We start from the raw sequence: 14,202 nt of genomic DNA, 5'->3' as shown, positions 1-14,202 counted from the left end.
AAAATTCATCAAAATTCATATGACAAACTAGAGTATGATCCAATAACGAGAACCGATCCATCCGAACCGACCCAGAGAGAAGCACAAGTCATATTATAAAAACTCATTTTTTCCTACACTTCACAGTTCACTCTCTCCATCTCTTTTCCAAAATTAACATTTTCCTCTTCGATGACACACTTCATGAACAGAGCAGATAAGAGAATCCATGCAGACCCACTCAGGTGTTGGACTCTGACACACACACACACCTGAGAAACCTGCAGTTTTAAAATGGGACCGCACTAATCTAAAAAGACTTGAATATAATTTGGGTCCTGTCCTGGTCACCGGGTACCTAAGTGGAAGCGTTAAGACGTCAAGCAAAGATCACACAGCGCAGCCAAAAGCCTCCCATGTCCGTTATTCTTTGGGTTGGATTTGAAATGTACCGATGACTTTGAGGTTTCAGAGCTGACCTTCGTCTCAGGGTCTGTACTTACTTTTAAGCTGCAAAGTTTTGTGGTTACTGTCAGTCGTGCAGTAATTTCAACACCGAGCTGAGATGGTCTTTGTTTCATTTAAAATCCAGTGTAATGTCAACACCCTCCTCATTATATTTCCTCAGCTGTTTCCTAGAATCATTTGTAGCCTCGACACCGTGAGCTATTTTTTCATAATTGCACAGCTTGTTGTTCATCTTGCAGAAAAACAAATCTGGTGCACGATGGACTTCTCCTTCTTCTGACTGTGCAGAATACATCAGTGGTGATAGAGGAAATTATGGCAAATGAACACAATCCAATTGGCCCCTTTAAAAAAAACATCAGGCCCATGTATTTTTAACACAAAGCTCAAATATTGTCCATAATCGGTCAGCAGTACATTTTCACTCAGCTCTTCACTTGCTGGCTGAGAAATTAATTGAGTTTGGATTTAGAAAGTCCAAACAGGGATGAATTGGCAAGTGGCTTCCAGTTGCTAATTGGTTTATGATAATTACTATGTAAATGTGATAAATTGTTTGTATTTTCAAAATGAAACAAAAGGCATTCTGTATATTGGAAAAGAAATAGAAATAATTTGAATTTTCCTTGCCGATAATGGCCATGTAAAAGAAGAAAAAAAAATCAAATGCCTTCAAGCACTTCGTAAACTTTTATTATGGCAATTTGGTGAGGCAGCAGTTCAGAGATGATTTATGGGTTCTGGCCGGTGAAGTCGCCTTGAGACTTTGACTTCGAACACTTCTCAACTTTTAATGTCTTTTTAAAGGTGAGTGTGGAAATGACATTTTTATTTGATAAATAGACAACTCACAGGAAATGTTGTGTCATTAAAAGGTGCTAAATGACATGCTAAAAGTTGCATCTCTAAATAACTAAGTACTGACATGCAGAAATTCCACAGGAACAATTGAACTTGATAAAAAAACATTAATAATGTGTGATTTATTCTTATCTAAACTGGACATTTCAATAAAAGGATTCAAAAAAAAATGTAATGGTGAATTTCAATTATAACGACCTAGACTTACTGTTTAATTTAGAGTGAGGCGATTCTCTATCTGTCCTCTGAATGTGCTTGATTGTTTTCATTGATATCCATGAATTATTCCTTTAAAAATGAACAAACATGTTGGAAAAATGCTCCATTTCAAGATGATTTTAAAAGTGGCAAACAATGAGCGGACCTGCTCCCGGATCGAGATCTGCCCAGAAATGTTATAGGTTCTTCCCTGATTGATAACACATTCGTCTGCTTTTGTGGAAATCTGTCCAGTCCAGTCGTTCAAAACAAACCAATCAGCAAATAATAAGACGGGGGGGGGGACATAACCGGAGGCAACTCATCATAACATTCACTGCAATAACACTTTAGTCGAGAAGAAGACTGATAAAGGTAACTTGTCTATTGAATATTTCCAGAGAGACATTATTTATTCATCATTCATTGGCTGCAAAATCTTGTGTTGATCTGAACATTTAATCACCAACTTATTTGCAGAAATTTATATTCAGGGTGTTATGGAAGAAAATGTCAAACTGAAGGATTACACAGTATATGCAAGAAATCACTGTTGATGCCTAAAGAAAACATAAACTTCCATTCATTCATTATCTGAACTGTTTATCTGTGAGAGTCGCAGTGGGAGCTGGAGCTAATCCCAGCTGACTGGTCTTATTTTATTTATACATGGCTGCTTTGTCAGAAGAGTCTTCAGAAGTCAAAGATCACTAGAGTGGCAACACTGCTCAGGTACAAAAGCTACAGGTCACAGATAAACACAATTCTCCCACAGAAAAACAGCCTGATGCCAAATACAAGGACGAGGTGAGGCACTATTCTCGTGGTAAATGAAAGTGACCAAAGGATATTGGACATTTTGAAGGCTGGATATGAAAGCAGCAGTGAGGGGCAGCTTTTATCACAAGAGAGGAATTAAAGGGAAGAAATTCTAAGAATGTTTCTGATGAGACATGACAATGTTAAGAGGCAGATGTGTTCCTGATGTAGGCATGACCATGCTCTGTAAAAAAGAGCTAATTACACAACTTCTTTTCAGCTGCAGGTTACTGTCCAATCGACCATTCACCTTATTGTGTCTGGATACTTTGCAATGCGAGCTCAGTGATCGATATGCTGCAGAAAGCTCTAATCTCAACGAGAAATCTCACCTGCATTTGAAATCTTTGGGGGTTTTTTAACCACAAGAAGGTAATGACACTCGTTCCAAGAGAGATTGCTGCGCTAAGATCTATGACACGTTGTATCGGAAAAAACTTTTAACTTTTTTTTTTTAGGTGATTTCATGAGGAGTATGTTTTCAGATGATGAATGTTTGTGCTGTGGTGCATCTTTTGAGAGAGACTAACCCCCCATCTGGTTTTGTGCTTCAGTCTCTACGATGCTCTGTTTGACTCCGTTTTAAATAAATAGATTTAATAGCATGGAAAAGTGGAAGGTGAAGGAGAAATTAGGAAAGCAGCTTTTATTTGATTACTGTACGAGAGGCCTGACCTTGATGAATTTGCTGAACTTGAGTAGTGAACACCAGCTCCTGCGTCATTAAGAGAAAAGTCTTGATATGTTACATCTTATGTGATGTTATTTATGTGGTTACGAAAGAAAGAATGAACTGTGCAACCTGGATACGACGCCATAGACGGCGACAGTGTTTCTTTTACAAGCTTGAAAGACGGCACATGCTGAGAACATGCCGACTGAGAGTGCGCTGCTTTTTGCTGCATCCTCCCATGAATTTTTGATCTCTCTAGCCGCGCTGCGCCTCTCTGTTCTCTCATTAGAAGAGACAGCCAGCGTGGCCCCCATAGCTCTTTACAGTACATCCCAAATGCTATCATTAGCATTTTATTCATCGCCCTGGAAAAACTCACTGCATTTCAAACTCAACAACATTAGCTTTGTGCTCGTGGTCCTGTAACATTACAACAGGGCCATTAGCGAAGAAGCTCAACATTGGCTTTTGCGTTTTTTTATTTTTTGGGGGGGTCACGGGTGAGCGCCTTTGTCTACATTAATTACGGCTCGTCTAAATGTGGCTGCCTCCATACCGTCTCCATAGATAGGGACAGACGGAGGAAACAAGGACAACAGAAATAATAAGAACTTGTGTCCTCTGCAGGCAAGTGAAAGAGATAAAAAGAAAGCGGCCCCTCATATCTGTAATTTACACAGCGCTATCGCAGCATCGGGACGAGCCGGCGGTCTTTGAGCAGGCGGCCATCAGTCACACTGTCACACTGTCAGGAACTGTAGATGGAAATGGCCTGGCGGAGCGCTAATAGGCTGCACAGTGAAGTTATCCACTGGCATGGTAAGTGTCCTCAAGGCAGCATTAGCCATCTGCATGAAGCTAGAATGCCCCTTATAGCTTAATTAAGACCTCTTGTGTATATACAGGCCTCTAATTCATGGCTGTGACTTTCTCTTGTGTGTTTTGACAACATTAATCCCTGCTTTCAGTCTCACCACTGGTGGATTCATCCTCATGCACCAGGCTTGTTTCACACCCACTTGTCCATCATATACAAGAACTCTGAGAAGGAGACGAAAACAGAAAGTCTGTTCAACCCAACACTTTTTGAATTGTTTATTTAGCTCTAGAAGGCTGCAATTCAGGCTGCGGGAAATATCCAGAGGAAAGCTGTGCAGTCGTGGATTGAAAAGCAATGAAATCTGAAAGAAGTTACAAAACTCCAGAATGTGAAGAGAGACTGCCCAGTGAGGTGAAGTGAGTCACATCAAAACATAATCATTTACTCATTGTTTTTATATAAATTTGCCTCAACATGTCAGAAACCAGGAAATCTCTGCTCGTCTATCATCTATAAAATGAAGCATCTCTGCAGACTATGTTGCACTGACTATAAACAAGGAACATGTCAGCTACTCCAGATTTTACTGCACAGTTGGAGAAAATATGTAGAGATCTGTGAAACATCACAATCCATTGAGTCAGTTGGACTATCGCCTGAATACGAATACGTCTCTTCCTCAATAACTGTGGACCGAGCATCAACAAAAGAAAATGTTGGTTGATTAAAATCGTACCTACTTTTCAGTCTACTTGAACAAAGTAGAGTTACTTGTCCAAGAATTCGAACAGTAAAATCAGATTTAGCTTTTCAAAGAGATTATTCGGCGATTATTTAACAAAATATCGAGCAATGCTTTCTTGAAATGCCAGATTTGTAAAGGGGGTTCAGCAGGACATTCAGGGCAACATTCAATCCACCAGTCAAATTGGTAGACTACAGTCTTACAGTCTTAATACTTGCAGTTGCTTTGAGTACTCATGGTGTCATCCTCCTTTAAACGTATGTCACTGTGGGCACAAGCACGGTTACAGACAACGCTCCCGTGATGAATGACCCACATACTCTGCGTGTCCTCTGTGCATCAGACACAAAAACTTTACTTCACTCCCGTCACCCGACATCTCTCTCATCCCTCTCAGTGTAGCTTCTCTGTACAATACGTCAGTCAGGCTTTACTTTGAAGCCGAGCCCGTCCACTCTGTAATTTGTTGTTGTGTGTTTGTTTATTTCTCACTGGCTGGCCTTCCCTTACCCTTTTCCTCGACGCTGTCAATCTGGCTCGAGAATCTTTTCTTTTGGCCAGCTGGGCCCAGAGTGCAGCGCTAGACTTCTGGCTTATTCTAATCAAATGACCTCCAGAAACAGAAGAGAGCGCTTTAAAATATGGACAGGCTTTTATCAGGGATGCTCGATTTGCCACTGCTGACTTTGGTGTTTCCTCCCCTAATAATAAAGAGTGAGAAAGTATGAGGGGAGAAAAACAACAGAGGCTTAATATTTAATCTCACTAAAAGTATTTAGAGCTCACAGTACGTGATAACAAAATCCAACAGATTGTCAGGCCAACAAGTTATATAATAAATCAATATCTAATTAATGAGGAGAGTATAAATCACTGCGGCTCCTGATTTAATAATCAATAGTGCTTTTTCTTACTCATGGTCATGGCAGAATACTGCAATTGTAGCGGCTCTGCCAATTGTGTTAAATCAGTGAAGACAAAGGAGTTGATTATCCAGATTATTTCATCCCCACAAAAAGACTTCAGACTCCACGAACATGTTTTTTCGGAGTAACTAGTGTCACTGACACAATTCAATAAATAAGTTAGTGTTTTATTCATCTGCGCTCACTTGAGCTTTTTCAGAACTGCTAATTAAAAAAGTTTCAACCTGAAAACATTGACATCTTCGGCTGGAAAAAAAATAAAAAGTAATTTTCCATCTATTGTGCCCATTCTATCACCACCCAAGTCATTTCAGTTATCAGCACCTCGCTCCGACTTTTCTCCAACCAGTTGCAGAATAACTTGGCTCCTGTGCCTTTTTCCTCCAGAGCCATAATGGTGGAAAAGATTACATTCTATGAACACCACTCTCCCCTGCTGTTGCATCACTATTACTGAAAAAGTGAGGGGGGAGAGAAAAAAGAAAAGAAGATAAATCCTCATGGGTGTGGACCCCCCCTGCCTTGGCTTTTATTTTTATCTCCCTCTATAGGCTGTGAGATGTCCAGATGTTAGTGTGAGGCAGCGTGGGTCTGTACAGCTGCTGGAAGGAACATAATGTTTTTATTGATAATTGATAATTGAAGTGAACAGCTGAGAGTGCTGCAGTGGCAGTTTGACTGTAAATCCTTCACCTGAGTGCTGCACACTGACGGAGTATAGGACATGTGAGCTCCATCAATCACTCTGACAGTTTCTGTGTAGATCTGACCAGAGTTTCTCTGAGGGTCAGAGGTTTACATTGTGAATAAAGATGGACGACATGTCTTTACTTTTTCCCACTATCCAGAAATGTGTGAACGCAGCCATCTTGCACATTTAGAGCCCCATTTGGAAGGGCCCTGATCCAAGATAAACATATCTCATATCTCCTCCTCTTCCTGTTTTTTTTTTTCGAATAGGACAAAAATTGGGAAATGTGATGGTGCAGCAGTTGGAGCTGTACTTCGGCAAGAAGTTCCTAACTTTAAATCCACTCAGGTGTTTATTTTTTCCACAGCTGTTGGGTTGCACCATGACACTGTCCACTGTTCATAACCACTTCCATTTTAAAAAAGCTCCAAGTCGTTTGACAGGTGGCAGTTTTGTTGATGTCATCATGCATCCTGACTGCTGCATGAACCCACATGGGAAAATCCAATTCCAGTGACTGACAGCAGGTCACGCAGCACTTTACTGTATCCTATCTCTCCTCCTGTCAAAGGAGCTTGTGAGGAAATATATTTTAATGAATGTGACTTTGACTGAATCTTACAGATGATACCGACGGACGGAAATAAAGAAGCAATTGTAATGTAATAATACAGACGATAACTTTTCGGATTTTTTGGGAAAAATCTGCACTTGGTACATGGTGACAAGGATTTATTCATTATTATATTTTCAATTTATTTATAACATATTTGTGGGAATTTCCCCTGTGATCAAGTCGACCTGTAGAACTAATGAATATGTACCTTATGGAGCATTAGCCAAAGACGGGTTTCGTACATGTCCCAAAAGAAGAATTTGTTTAGGAGAAAGTTTTCAATCAATTAAGGTGCAAACTGATTCAAACTGATTTTGCTTGATGTATGATACTCAGGTTGTATAATAAATATAGTGAATACAGTTTTCTCTGACTGCATTGGCTGTACATACTTGTGGAAATATGAGCTGTAATAACCCTGATTGTCCACTACTCCAACACATGAACGTTCATTTTCACTTTCTAACGTATCACGGAAGGTCTTCCACTCACATGGTGATGCACATGTTACTATGGTTACCATATAATCTTTGCTTTGGCGACTATAGATAAGGATATTGATTTCTCAACAGTTCTCTATAGGTCTGGTTAAGTGGCTTATATCTGCTGTAAATACATGTTGGACAAACTGAAGGATTAGACATTCACAGTCGTGCATTTGAGCATTTTGCAAAAATAATTAACTCGAAGTTGAACTGCCTGAAATAGAGATGTGGAAAACAAATTTAAAAGCTGGAGCGTTCAGCTTTTAAAAACACTGATATTGCCTATCATTGTTGCTGCACTGTTTTTGTTGTTTAATGGATGAATCCAGACCAAGGAACCCTTCAACCTCCTGCACCTCTGTGGTGAAAAGAGGATGGAGTTTGTTTCCAGGACCACTATGCCTCAATGCAAACTGGGAAAATAAATCCAAAACTGCTTTCAAACAACTTCCATGGCCAACCGGTCACCGGACGTGGGGGATACAGTGCTCAGACTTGTGTACACCAACAGAGGACTTTGTCCTTGAGCTTGTATACGTTCACATACACTAACTATTCTTTAAGCACTGCTCCTGTAGGTTGTCTGCTACCTTAACACATCATTCATCCACAACCATATCGGCCCCCACACACTCCACCATTGTACCCCAGCAGCACAGAAGCGTAATGGCCTTTTATCGATTCTTCCTTCTCTCGCCGTCTTTCTTTTTTTTTACTTGCTCTGCTCTCTGCACCCCAATGAGAGGTTGTTAAGATAAGCTGCTGTGTGAGGAGGGAGCCCTGCCCTTCTCTTTTTTTTTTCCAGAAGCTGGGTAGCAAGGGTGTGTTGTGCTTGTGTCAATGTTGCACGTGTATGCAGCGCATATATTGTGTGGGCTGGTGTCTATTTAGCATACGTGTGTTGGCATGTTGTGGGTTAATAAGACGAGAACTTGGAGATACAAAGGTTTATCTGCTGTTGTGTGCAAATTGATCCAGGAATAAGACATTCATTTCCTCCCAAGAGGATAGTAGGAAAGCAGCCTGGTGACAAGCAGGGTAATTCTATGGAAAAACTATACTGCCCTTTGTACCTCACGTCACTCCAGCTTTCCTGTAATATTCCACTTAATTTCAGTCAAGCGATTGTGGTTATTGCAATCGTTTATCTCAATTGACTCCAAATTCAAATCTTTGTGGTAGAGGCAGCATAATGGATGTTGGCTGAGCTCATGTAAACCTCTGTTTTCATAATGGAGTTCCAGGTTAATGGCTCATTGAGTGAAAACAGACCTTCTATCAGGCACACACACACACACACACACACACACACTCTATAGTGACTTATTCGTCACCAGAGACTACACATTCTGTCTTATCATATAATCATGAGCAAAAATGTTCATTGTTCACATAAGGAAACAGGGATGAGAGTTGATGTGAAGGTCTCAGATGCAGAGCGTCGGCTTTGTAGGGCGCAATGCACATAAATGTAATTTGAATATCGGGTGTGAAAAATGTGACTCACACGCAGACTTCAGTGGAGAGAGGGAGGGCTGGTATACTCTGTGTTTGCCTTCCTTCTATTTCCAAACCCCAAACGTACACATTAACTGAAACATACACACCCACACCCTCTTCAGATTTCATTATGGAACCTGAAATGTATTTGAGGTCTAATGATTTTGCCTCAACTATAAGCAGAATCAGGGCCGTTGCAAGAGGGTAAGCAAAGCAGGCAATTGCCTAGGGCCCTGAGCTGAGAGGGGGGCCCCCCTGAGAAGATTCACAGCAATGATAATTTTGAAAGAACTCTATGAACTCTATTAAGGATTGGCTACGTACAGGAATCCCTCAGATTGTGCTCCATGCCAAAAGCTGGGTGCTGCGCGGGGGTTTGGTTCAATGTAGGGCCCCCCCCAAGGTCTCTTTACACACAACCCACAAAGTCCCTTAAAACACACCTGCAGAGAACAGCACTAAATTGCTCACTTTTGCCCAAACACAATACTTCACTTCTCCTTCGCCCCTTCCTCACTTTCAGCAGCAGGACTTTGTTTCCCTCGTGGCAGAACAAACAAACACCAACAATCATTTACACGTTTGAAACAATTCCGGGGGGGGGGGGGGGTCCAAAAGCACTTTCAAACATCCTCCAAGGTCAACCAGTCACCGGATGTGAGGAATGTATCGCTCAGAGTTGTGCACCAACAGCTGATTTTATCCTTGAGCTCGCACATGCGCACATAAACTAACCATCCTTTAAGCAGTGATTGTGTCGGTCATCTGCCACCTTACAAACCATTCATCCACACAAAAAATGACATGCTCAATTTGTGAAGTATGTAAGAAAAGCTTGGGATCGGCAATTCAAGGTGAAGTATTACTCTCCGATTGGACGTTGTTTAGAAAGAACCTGAATATGTGCCATAAAAACTATGGTCTGCTTGTGTTACAGCAGGTTCCTTTGAATCTCTTCTGTGAGACTTTGCTTTGAGTGAAAAATCTGCATTTGAGTCTTTTTCTAATCTTTTATAACTTCAAAAAGGTTGTGGTTAAATAAGTTGTGTATATGTAATATCTGAAAGTTCAAGGCCCATTTTTCCATATTTTTGAAGAACTCTTTTGCTTTTATTTTATTAGAGTTGTACGGTAACATCATACTGTGGTGAAACTCCTTAAGGCTTTTACTATGAAGAAAAAATAAAACAGCCATACACTCACAAAAAATTGCCACCTGCAGAAGAGGGGGGTAAATAATAGTCTCCCTTTTCCCATTCTTCAAAATGTTCCCAAGTGTAGCGTATTGACAATCTGGGCGAAATAACTTCCAAACACGTCAGAGAGCGCGATCGTAAAACTGAAAAATATGATGTGCAAGAGAGGAAGAAACAAGGTAGAGAGGGCCTCTTATTAATAGGCTTTCAATTCTTTTATCTACAGTTGAGCTTTAAATTGTCTTTTTTCTTTTACCAAAGGGAACACGAGGGTAAAGACACAAAGCAAACACTGGCACCAGCTCTGACGAACAAAGAGCTGTCGAGAGACCACTTTTCCTTTCAAAGGTTTAGGCCTCTAAGTAGTATGTTATTGAAACTAAGCTGTGATGAACAGGATCCACTCTTATAGTAAATCCTCAGAACAAACCAACACACCGAGAGCTCAAGGATTACCAGACGTTGTCTTAATTGATCTCATTATCTTCTCCCTGCTCCTCTCTCAAAAGGATCTGGTGATATCTCTTGAACGGTTTCAATTTGATATAAAGTATTAATGTCAATGTTTTTTTGTTTCCCCACTTCAAATTAGTTTTGGGAAATAGTTAGGAGAAGACTCAGCTGACTGTGTTGTTACTGTTACCCATTGTTTAAAGGTTCAACTTTCACATCTCCACTCTTTGGACCTTCTGACTTTCCAGTTTAGTCTGAACCACAAAAGGTGGAAAAGGTGAGAAAGGAGCCATGAAAATTTAATCACTGAACCATGCTCGGTTCGTTTGCGAAGGAAAACATTTTCTGGGATAGTTCAGTCTTTCGGAGGAAATGCAGGAAGTCAAGACGGCATTAAGCAAGAGGAAGGGAAACAGAAGTTGCAGTGGCTCGCAGGATTGTTTGCTGGCTTTGCCTCATTCTCATAATGTATGAAACCTTAATTTAGCTGGTTATGATATCACAGAGGCTTTTAGTCAGCTTCCTAAATTACAATGTAAATCAAAAACTAACCAGATCAAATGTAAACAATGAAACTAAGACATGACTCTTTGTTTAAACCTTGTTTCAGACTTTCAGGTGTAAAAACGTCCTAAAACTGAAATAAATGATTTGGTAGTTGGTATTTGAAGAAAGTAACCTTGCCTCTGCAGGTCTGCTCCTCATGAGCTCCATGGCTTTTATTTCAATGTGCAATAAAAATAATCCATCAATAAAAAGTTGGTTTACTTTAATGTAATGCTTAATGATTTTTATATTATTTAAATATTGATTATTTTATGTTAACCCCTTTTTAATTTTAACTTTCTATTGATTGGATCAATATTCAATTTGTATTTTATTGCACATATTAAATAATAAATGTATTTCTTATTGAGTTTATTTATTTGTAGATATTATCTTTTATCTCATTTATCACTTATCAAATATTTTAATTGCCAAATTAATTCATGAAATGAACGATTTATTTTCCTTGACACTAAGGGTTCTCCATACACACGTGTGTACATTTATATAATCACTGTAGTGGCGAATATTACTGCCCCTGGCTGCTCATTATTATGTTTGGCTACTTAAACACATTTCAAAGATGCACGTGATGTGATGAGCCGGCTGTCAGCAGAGGTAAAAATAAGATTTGAATCCATTTCGTATTCAGAAAGAATATCAGCCTCAAGTTTTCTGATAAATAAATCATATTTTTACAGGTTACCACAAACAGTGTAAGGATATGGTATTTCCTTTCTGTTTCAGTGATCTTTAACTTCTCAGATCTGTCAGCACATGGGGGATCACGCTGTAATTGTTTTAGGTCTCACATTATGAAACCGCCTCCCCCTCAGCTGAGTCAGTGCTACTTTGAAGAACTACTAAAAGGTTGTGTTGATTTTTTTCCAATTTGTTGCTCACTACCATTGTTTTATTTTCTACGAGAGTGCACTTAAGAGTAATTCACTCAGGTCATTTGCAGTGTAGGCGCCCGTCTTTGAGCTCCCGCTGAGGTTCTTTTACTCGAGTCATTTTGTTCTTGTTAATGTGAGTCTTTGAAGTGCACTAAATACGAGCGTCTCGTCACTCTGTTTAATCTCCATCAGATCACTACACTTAATGTGTCAGTCACAGACATCAAGGAACTGAAGAAAGGCTTATATGTGAGTTAAAGTTGATGAGAGCTGGCGGCTCTTTGATTGAGCCCTCGAGGAATGTGACGAGCAGCAAGGATCCAGTCTGGTGTGATAATATGAGGGAATCACTGTGAAAGAACATTATATCATATAGTTTGTACAGTAAGGAGGGGTTGGATGGTGTTGGTATAAATGTCTCTGCAGCGTGGGGGCAACATAAAACTTAGCCAAGGTGCTGAGCCCCTTCCCCCTGAGCAGCAGGTTCCTGGTTCAACTGCTAACCAGCTGTGCTCACTCCCCATGTTACCTGTCCCTCCGTCATGGTTTCTATAAAAATAAAGGTGAAAGCAAACAAAAGGTTGATCCAATCAGTTGATGAATGTGACACGGATGGAGCAACATGGACGAACCGGCTAGCTTTTTCTACTCGGATGATTTTTTACTTTTTCCTTTGCAGGACACCGAGATCCTGAACACGGCCGTCCTCACGGGGCGCACGGTCGCCATGCCGGTAAAGGTAGTCACCGTAGGAACAGACGGAGCAGTCTCTGACGTGACGGAGTCCGTGGAGTGCAAGTCGACAGACGAACAGGTCATCAAGGTAAGCGGGGCGGGACTAATGATGCAGAAATGGTTTGTGCACATTAGTCTCGGATGCAGGTCTCAAGTTTATTTTAGTTTTATTTTTTTTCTTGTTTTGGTTGAATGGGATGCCAGAAATTGTGTTTTTCCTTAAGTTACGAATCAATAAAATCAACAACATATTCTGGGGATCATCTGGGGAAATGCTGTTGAACAGCTAGAAGAGATTATTTTTGTTACACTGAACAAAGTGTTATATAATTGGTTCCTTTATGGACTAAAAAGCGTTTAAGAGGACATTTATTGATAAAGAAAATGCGATAACCAGTAGAGCTACAGCTCGTTTGGCAAACTAGTTAGACAAGGAAGGAAAGAAACAAACTAACAGAAGACCTGTGTCTCAGAGGCAATTTTACAGGTAAAGACATACCCTGGATTCATTGAGATTTTAATTGAAGCTACAACTAATAATTATCTTTTTTCCAATTAAGTCATTATTTTTCAATTAGTCTTTATATTGTTTTCAATTACTCCTTTGTTTAATTCACTAATAATTAATAATGGTAACCTCCATTAATCTTTTAAGCTAAAAGGCATCTATCAATACAAGCAGTAATGGTTTACATCGACTCATCACTCCAGCTCCATTTTTTATGTATAGTGTGAATATATGAGAACAATATGAGCTGTGTTTCCAGAGAGTGATAGCAGAATATGGATTTGGAATTTTTAATGCATAAAAGACACTGCTGTCAGAAAGTGTATCCTCGATTTGACTGGAACAAGAAGAGTTTTCTCTTCAGTCCTCGTCTGCAACCTGCCAATAACACAAGTCAGAGAAACCATGAAGTGTTCGATTGATTTTCTACTCAAGCAAGTTTCAAATCTCTGTACGCTGATTTTCATTGGCTTTTAGAAAGCTTGGGTAATTAATCCAAAACCCTATTAAATGCTGCAATGTTACACAAGATGTCTTCATGTAAAGTTATGTAATTAATGTAAGTATTAACACTGTGAAAAGACTGAGCTTGGTTCTGCTAATATCAGCCCTTCAACACGTGAGCATTCTATTATGAGAAGAGAAAAGCAGGAAGAATTAAGAAAAATAAACTGTTGTTAATTGTGCGTGTGTGTGAATAAGAATCGTCTCGTGAGTGTGTCTGTGCACCATATGTGCACATAAGAGAGAAGAGGCAGATCTCTCAAAGGGTTTAATTAGCCGCTGAAGCACCACACATTGTGACGCTGACCTCGGTAGCGTACTCGTCTTCCCACCCGTCTGGTTTGGGAACAGTGAGTGGCGTGCCTCTCTCCATCCTGTTTTCAAAGGGAACTCAAAATAAAACACCTTCTGATTGGAAGCTATATCTTCCTCCACTGTTTCACTCAAACTTTGAGGGTTTAGTCTCGTCCTCTTTTTTTTTTAATCAGACTTACAATCTGATTTGGGCAGAGTTTTACCATCCTGACCAGAGACTGTTTTGAAAAGTTGGTGAATTCAAGAAAGTTCCAATATTGAACTCAAA

General features: G+C 40.0%; 1 protein-coding gene and 1 long non-coding RNA gene across 9 annotated transcripts in view; one reads left to right on the top strand and one right to left on the bottom strand.

Annotated features, from left to right (window-relative positions):
- The window catches only part of LOC109626023 (uncharacterized), an 88,072-nt gene that overhangs the window by 42,191 nt on the left and 31,679 nt on the right, over positions 1 to 14,202 (bottom strand). The gene's annotated exons all lie outside the window — the stretch shown is intronic.
- The window catches only part of LOC109626119 (transmembrane protein 132C), a 120,597-nt gene that overhangs the window by 89,960 nt on the left and 16,435 nt on the right, over positions 1 to 14,202 (top strand). For both annotated transcript variants that reach the window (XM_020081800.2, XM_069514039.1), the window contains exon 6: positions 12,552 to 12,695. In XM_020081800.2, coding sequence (XP_019937359.1) covers positions 12,552 to 12,695 — 144 coding nt within the window. The remainder of the gene's footprint in view (positions 1 to 12,551; positions 12,696 to 14,202) is intronic.

This window comes from Paralichthys olivaceus, chromosome 18 (genome assembly GCF_024713975.1).
Source record: "Paralichthys olivaceus isolate ysfri-2021 chromosome 18, ASM2471397v2, whole genome shotgun sequence".
NCBI lineage: Eukaryota > Metazoa > Chordata > Actinopteri > Pleuronectiformes > Paralichthyidae > Paralichthys > Paralichthys olivaceus.
The sequence above is the reverse complement of the archived record's forward strand: the minus strand, read 5'-3'. Positions and strand labels throughout refer to the sequence as shown.